The sequence below is a fragment of the Mangifera indica genome, chromosome 2 (assembly GCF_011075055.1).
Source record: "Mangifera indica cultivar Alphonso chromosome 2, CATAS_Mindica_2.1, whole genome shotgun sequence".
Lineage (NCBI taxonomy): Eukaryota > Viridiplantae > Streptophyta > Magnoliopsida > Sapindales > Anacardiaceae > Mangifera > Mangifera indica.
In genome coordinates, this window is record NC_058138.1 from 6,663,497 (window position 1) to 6,671,510 (window position 8,014).

Below are 8,014 nucleotides of genomic sequence, written 5' to 3' on the forward strand. Positions count from 1 at the left end.
ATGTGTTATCATGTGATTGAATGATTTTGAATTAAATATAAAATAATACTCAATTATATAATGATATATCATCTATATATCTAATTGTACACTAAAAATGTATACAAGTTGGATTGTTTTTTCATTTTTTAAAGACAACCAAGTACATACTTAAGAAAAACAAATTCCTTAATTAAAGACAATTCCCTGAAACAAATTAATAAATTCTTAAAAGAAATAGAAATGAAAAGTTATTTTTTCATTAATAAATATAATCGTCTTAAGGAACATGCACACATTCCCGTCTAGGTTACATGACTTACATTTCCCGCACTCAGTGTTTCCCTTTCATTCTTTTCCCTTCCTTCAAAATAGAATTTATTTCAGAGGTTTTATGCACTACATCGAACAAGAGTTCTCTCTTCATCTTGGCGAAGTGCAAGACTGGAAAAAAAGCGCTCACACTAAGCAGAATACGAACCCAAATATTATCAACTTCAATGACAAAGAAAATACTTGTGCAAAACACCACCATCATTGCTGCTATTGATAGCAAAAGGGTCAACAGTCCAACCACCAACTTCTTAGGTAACTCCAGAAGAAAATCGTTATATGCATATCGGGAAGTGTGAATATCTAAGAAGATTAAAAGGGAGTAAACGGATAATACCAGAGATGTTGCGTCTGCAAATACGAAAATTCTGAAGGAAAGTTGATTGGAAAAACGAGGCATTCCCGACTCTTCATTGGTGCCACCAGGTACCGTGAAAGCTGCAGTAAAAACCACAGTGGCAATAAGTGCTGCCACAATCATACATGAATTTGCAGTGTCCTTCATCCATTGCTCGCCGCTTTCCTTCAATTTTTTGTGCTCCTCATCAAATAACGCTTTTGGGGTTTTTCCATCTTTATTTTTCTCATGAGCTTTCGATGCATCCGCCATGATACTCACTTCCTATATTTAACATTATCATTTAGTACACAGAAATGAAAAATATATATATATAGTAACTGTTGTAAAAATTTACCTCAAACCACTTCAACTCTTCCTGTAGCTGTAGAGCTACTCCGGAAATAGCATCGAGCTGTTCAGGTGGGCTCAACTTTCCAGCCAAATGCAAGATGTTGTTTTGATGACAATCTTTGTAGTCAATTACTTGTCTCTCACATAGTGGATTCAAACTCTCTCGCAGTTGGAAGATATCCTTCTGACGCTTTGAAATAGCATTGGAAAATATTAAGCCCGCTGTTTTTCCATCCTCCTCTGTGCAATTCATCAACTGAGAATATTTACAAATAATCAAGCTTAAAAATGCAACGTTTTCGTGTTTGACAGCGCGTTCTATTACTCCATACATCCAATGGTCTTGAGTATTTATTTTCTCCAAAAGGTGTTTGAGTAGATCCAGCGCTTCCTTGGGCAGTTTTTCATGGGGAAACTTGTTTTTGTGGGAAACTGCGAATTTGATACGGTCGACAGATGTTAGCTAGAATTTGTTTACAGTTATGATAATATTACTGCCATCTATGCTGCAAAAGATCCCTATTATAAAACCTAGAATTAAAGAATGATTAAGTGTCATTGAGTATGATAACCATTGATTTGATACTCCTTACAACCAACAAATGAAAAGCAACGAGCTTTTAATTGGACTTTCACATCATCGGGTCACTCAGCAAAGGAAAAATGGATTATTGGTTTAATATTTACGTCAGCTAGTCACTGTGGTAGACTTTTGGGTGAAATAAAGAGCAACCGACTATTGGTTTGACTTTTATGTTAACCGGTCACTCTCATAGACTTTTACGTGAAATTATACAATCGGGTTTTAATACCACTTGTTGGAGGGTCTCTTCCACTTTTTCCCATATTTATAAACTACAATCCAACCCCTCTCCCAGCCGAAAACATACAAAAAAGTCTAACTTCAAATAATAAAACCCAAGAAAGTAATATATATGAATAAATAAAAAGTGTTAAAGGATTAGAGACACTAACATTTGTCGAAGAATCTCTGGAAAAGTCCTCCTTTATTTTGATTGGACAACTTAGAAGACATCAAATTTGTTTGAGCCAAGACATGCAAAAATGTTTCCTCTCCTCTCCTCCCATTTGCCATATTTTTGGTAACTATACCTTCGTTTTTCTCTAACACTTTCCACGTAACATCTAAGAAATAACAATTAATATCAAAACAGTCACATGGTATACATATTTGGTACCAGTGAAATGGATTCAATTCAAATTGGTTTAATTGAATTGACAACTCAACTCTAACCAATCTTAAGTTGGAACTTCAGCTTGATAGCTTGATTGAAACCGGCTCATTTAATTATCTAATAATACTATTTATCTTATCAGTGATATTGTTCATCTCTTTAATAATACTATTCAAACCATTAGTAGAGTTTGCATTCAAACTCAAATAGAATATTATATTTTTTATCCAAGCTCAAACTAGCTGCTAGTTAAGTCAAATCCACCTTTACAAGTGACAAAATGTTAACATTCTAATATGGGCCAAAGGACTATTTCCCACCCAAAGTATCCTCTAATCTCAGTTCCCACCCTTGAACTTTGACAATCCTATTTATCCACCCATGAGTGGTTAAAATTAATGGAACTCTAACCCTTTAAAATTTTAACTCTTTTCTCCCTCTAAACCTTAATAACTAACCATTTCCCCCATAGGCCAAGTTTTAAAAAATCACATTTGCCCCCTAGGGTTTAGTTTTCAAACTCCGATGTCATCTCCGACACCATTGCCAATGGCCTCTCCCTCCCAAAGCTTCCTTTTCCTTTGACGATCTCTCTCCACTCAATTGGACGGACAATCGACATCAAATGAAGCTTAAGAGACGAAGCTCTTCGTCTTCCCACACAAAGACAAAGATTTTGTCTTTTTCTGGGAAGATGATCATTTTCCCAGAAAAAAGATATTTGGGAGAACGGAGAGCTTCGTCTTTCAACAAAACTCTTCTTCTTTTCAGATGAAATCTTTGTCGACCGATGTTGCAGAGGAGGGGAGAGAGACCGTCGGAGTATGGTGATGTGTCAGGAAATCTTTGTCCCTGGCAATAGCGTTGGATTTGACACCGAGGATTGAAAACTAAACCCTAAGGAGGCAAATGTCATTTTTTAAAACTTAGCCTAGGGGGCAAACTTTTAGTTTTTAGGGTTTTGAGGGGAAGAGATTAAATTTTAATTTATTTTTAATATTACAGATGAAATGATGATTTTTCCCTTGAAATTAACAGACTTAACCCTCTATAGGTGAGTGTTTGAAATTTTCATAGTTAAGAGGTATAGGATACTTTGTGTGGGAATAAGTACTTTGGCCTTCTAATATGTGTAAAGGATACTTACCAATCAAATCAGCTCTACAAATTAGATTGGGAAGCAATTTCTCGCAATCCTCTTGATTTAATCTTGTCAACTCAGTGCCCTCATGTACCCTATAAAGGAATTTCACCATCTTTTTGCGGCCTCGCTGAGCTGCTATCTGAATTGGTAGTAAGTCAGCTTCTCCACGGAAAACTAGCAACTCTTTGTTTTTATCTAACATCTGCTTAGCACACTTAAGCCTTCCATGTTTAGCGGCAAGAAAAAAAGCAGTATTCTTGTGGGAATTTCGCATTTCCAAATCTTTCTCGGTCATATTATTTAGCAGAAAATGAATGAACATAGAAGAACCTGCTTCAACTGCGATGTGGAGAGCGTTGTCATCCTGATCTGTTAAACTAGCAGTTGCATATTTCAAAATTTTTTTTCCATCTCCCCCAAAAATCTCCCAATAAGCTGTGAACCACTCATTCCCGAATGCAGCCTTACGCAGTTTTTCATGTATGTTCTTATCATCTGTAAAGGTGAAAAAAAAAAAAGTTTTATATATAAAAACAAATTCATTCTAACTGGTTTTGATGTAATTTGATAGATGGAGTAATATTGAACATATATGGATTATCTATCAGCCATTGCTAACATTTATCTAGAGCTCCATGAAGTGCTATTTGCCGTCTTACAGTTTTCCCTCCTATTTGTATATTCACACCCAATCAATGTGAGATACTTAACAGTCATCCCCTTATCTAGGGATCCGGGAATCAAACTCATTACAGATCCAACACGAACCTCCCTATCTGGGGATCTAGGGGCTGAACTCACAATAAACTCAATACTAATCTCCCCTAGTCAGGGGATCTGAGGATGAAACTCACGACAAACCCACCTCCCTGGTTAAACAGTGACAGATTTGGATTGTATGTTCGAAGACAAGTACATCTTTAAATATAAAAACTTACTATCCTGGTCTTGAGGAGGAGGTGATTTCCTATTCTTATCTTTTTCTTCATTCGAACCATTTCCTGCAGCTGCTGTATTATCTGGGAAGTTTCAAAATGATATGAATTATATAATGCTCAATTTTGGAAGTATAAAATTAATAATATAACATGCAATAACTTGTCACATATATATGCATGGAATCAGACCAGGCACCTGTTGCGGAGAAGATATCGGAGGCTCCTCTTTCTTCTCATGTAACTCATTCTTTGGATCGACGTTAATCTTCACTTCAAGATTCGACATCCCTTGAAAGAGATCTGAAAGTTAATTATGTGACATTAAATAAAACCCCATCAGCTGAAAAAAGGAGAGAAACTGGTTGAAAGACTTACTTGGGTTAAGAAAATTTTGAAAGAAAGTTATAAGTGCAAGTGTTGAGAGTACTCTCAAAGACGAGTGCCATGATATTTATACATGAAGAATGACCAAGTCAAGAAACAGTGAAACACCTCCAAATATGTGTGGACTTAATCCTGCTATTAAGATGCAAATGAGTAAATCTCAAATTAGAATTTTAATTTAGAATTTTTTAAGAAATGATTTCTTTTCTCAGGTAAATTATATATTATATATAAAAATTAGATAGTGAATGACAATTTTTTTTTTTTGAAAAAAGAAGAAAAGTAAAGCAGATGAATATAATCACAAGACAAGTATTAAACAGAGCACGATAAAACACAAGTGTCAAAATTAACAATAAATAAGAGAAATGAAAAAAAATCCATATGGTAACCGAATGTAACAACTTTTTTTTTCCTTTAAGAAATCAGATAATACTGAAACGGAAATTTTTTTCAAAGAAAAGAATAACTGGAAATAGGAAAGAAAAAGTTGAAATAAAGAAAATAAAAGAGAGAAGGTTAAAGGGTAACTAAGGTGCAAACCGGAGAAATCGAATGAAATGGCTTCAGGGAGGTTTGTGAGTGAAGGAATTTTTGAGTGGTTTTGAATGACTCTGAGAGATTTCAGTGAAGAAGAGAAGAATCAGTTGGTCATGATTAATTATCAACTCAAAGTTCGACGAAATTCTATTGATTTTTGACAATGGAAACTCACCACCGTGTGAACACCATATCTGGATTCATGAAATAGTACCACTTCGTCAGGCACCAGCTGCCTACTTCTTTCTCCCTTTTCAACATCATTAATGCGATGTCCCCATCATAGCTCTGTAACCAGTAATAATTCATTTCGAGCTACATGTTTTCTTCTTCCATTCGTTTGAGTAATCATCATCATACAGAATCAGCAATCTATTTTGTTTAATCTGAATCCTTACTAGCTGTAGAACTGTCAGACTCCATCATAAGTGTTACTTGTGTGTTAATTTTTACATGTTTCTAAGTTTGATTTTTCTTTTACATAACACAGATGTCATCAGACGGTCCAAATCATAATGAGCTTGATTTTTGAGTTGCGGGGGAACACCACAGGTGAACCTCACCTTCTCCAAATCAACGTGTATGTGAATGGCGTAGGTAACAGGAAGCAGAGGATGGACCTCTGCTTCGACCCCACCAAGGACTTTTACATTTATTCCCTCCAAGGGAACGAATCTTGGATGACTTATACATGCCCCTTGGGTCCCATTCAGATATACAGAGAAACATGTACACTCTGTAATGTCTCCTTCAATCACCGTGGCTTATGGCAATACATTTATTCCCACCAAGGACTTTTACATTTCTTCCCTCCAAGGGAACGAATCTTGGATGACTTATACATGCCCCTTGGGTCCCATTCAGATCTACAGAGAAACATGTGCACTCTGTAATGTCTCCTTCAATCACCGTGGCTTATGGCAATACATTTATTCCCACCAAGGACTTTTACATTTATTCCCTCCAAGGGAACGAATCTTGGATGACTTATACAAGCCACTTGGGTCCCATTCAGATCTACAGAGAAACATGTACACTCTGTAATGTCTCCTTCAATCACCGTGGCTTATGGCAATACATTTATTCCCACCAAGGACTTTTACATTTGTTCCCTCCTAGGGAACGAATCTTGGATGACTTATACATGCCCCTTGGGTCCCATTCAGATCTACAGAGAAACATGTATACTCTGTAATGTCTCCTTCAATCACCGTGGCTTATCGCAATACCAGACATGTCAGACCCCACCCACTTTCTTTATGATTCCAAATGACTCCTCTGCGTACAGGGTTAAAAATATATCTCGTTCATTTTAACCCATGTCTTTGCAAAATGAATTGTCTAATATCTATATATAAAAATGTTTTAGATTTATGGTGGATGAGACCACAATTAGAGTGAACACCAACTTAAAACACGAAGGAATCCCCTTTCCAAAGATCAACCGATGGGCGTGTACTGTTCAATATGGAATGTGGATGACTGGGCTACACAAGTTAGTATGACAATCTTTATTGTATATTGTTTATGTCATTCTTTATCATATAATTTTGTGTAAATATTTATAATTTAAATTATTTGTGTGCATACTCTCTGTATACAACTAATGAATTTTTGGTTGAATGTTTAATTATTTTTCAGTAGGTATGTTCATAAATTTTATAAAAATAGGTTTGCAAGCTCTATCTTCTCTTAATCTTCTTAATGTACTTCTCTTTTCATATAACTCTTCTCAAATATAATTGACGTCATATGATTTGTTCAAGAGTAACTATTGAACTCAAGATTATAGACTTTTTGTGATTGGTTTGTTGACCTACCTAATTGGGTCAGTTCGAACATATTTACTAAAAAGAAAAGGAGATCTGATTCAATGGGATCCCGACCCACTAAGAAGTCCAATAAGACTTCACAAGTTCAACAAGGAGGATTATTGCCTTGAAGAAATAATGTGAGCGATTTAATTAACAAAACCCATATTTAATAAATGCATTAATTGAAAATATTATTACTAATATACTTTCTACACATGTAGATCACATAACCCACCATGTCAACAAATTTTAACGTATGATCAATTTCGAAAAAGGACTACAAGCTTGAAGGCAACAATTTTTTTGGTTGGTATTGAAATCTTCAGATATCACTGTATTGGGAGAAAACGTTGTACATTCTTGAAATATGAGTACATCTTAAGCCTAGTCTTGATGCTACCCAAAAGCAAAAGGATGTTTACATTAAGTATCTAAATGACTCTAATAATGTCTAGTGCCTTATGTTGACGTCGATGACACCTAAGTTGCAAAAACAGCACAAAGATATGGATGCACCATCCATTCTTCTTCATCTATGTGAGATGTTTGCAACTTGTGCAAGATATGAGAAATCCGGGGTGTTGAAAACATTTTATAAGTGCAAAATGGCTGAGCGAGACCAATTGATGGTGGTTCATGGCCAAGGTGTTGAAAGCATTTTATAGATGCTCGCAATATTAATGTTTTCTTAGGTTAGCAGGGTACTAAAAGTAGTTCATTGAGGGTTTTGCAAAGTTAGCCTAACCTCTCATTAAGTTGACTCACAAGGATGTTCTTTTCAGATGGTTTGATGCCTACAAGCAGAATTTTCAAGAACTAAAACAAAGATTGACATCAACTCCCATTTTGGCTTTGCCAGTTGAGGGTGAAGAGTATGATAGATTTATAGATGCCTCACATCAAAGTTTGAGAGCAGATTGAGATAGTCACACAATAATTGGTAGGCCTTTAGATTTTAGTGTTGTAAAGGACATCTTGAGATTCAAAGGTCAGGT

The 8,014-nt window shown here is 35.6% G+C and overlaps 1 protein-coding gene across 1 annotated transcript; it reads right to left on the minus strand.

Moving 5' to 3' along the window:
* Positions 1-223: 223 nt before the first annotated feature.
* On the minus strand, positions 224-4,712 carry LOC123207205 (ankyrin repeat-containing protein At5g02620-like). The gene is made up of 7 exons (XM_044624517.1): positions 4,657-4,712; positions 4,471-4,569; positions 4,282-4,362; positions 3,347-3,838; positions 1,979-2,149; positions 1,008-1,435; positions 224-934 (listed from the first exon to the last, which is right to left on the minus strand). Exons 2-7 carry the CDS (start codon positions 4,565-4,567, stop codon positions 314-316), a joined length of 1,890 nt encoding a protein of 629 aa, XP_044480452.1. The 5' UTR covers positions 4,568-4,569; positions 4,657-4,712; the 3' UTR covers positions 224-313.
* Between the last annotated feature and the right edge of the window lie 3,302 nt (positions 4,713-8,014).

Bases quoted from the DNA above. Each gene is read 5' to 3' on its own strand.
- LOC123207205 (XM_044624517.1), bottom strand. From the start codon at position 4,567: ATGTCGAATCTTGAAGTGAAGATTAACGTCGATCCAAAGAATGAGTTA. The intron at 2,150-3,346 runs GTAAGTATCCTT...GTTATTTCTTAG, and splicing joins TTGTAGAGCTGATTTGATTG to ATGTTACGTGGAAAGTGTTA. The intron at 935-1,007 runs GTAAATTTTTAC...TGTTAAATATAG, and splicing joins AAGAGTTGAAGTGGTTTGAG to GAAGTGAGTATCATGGCGGA.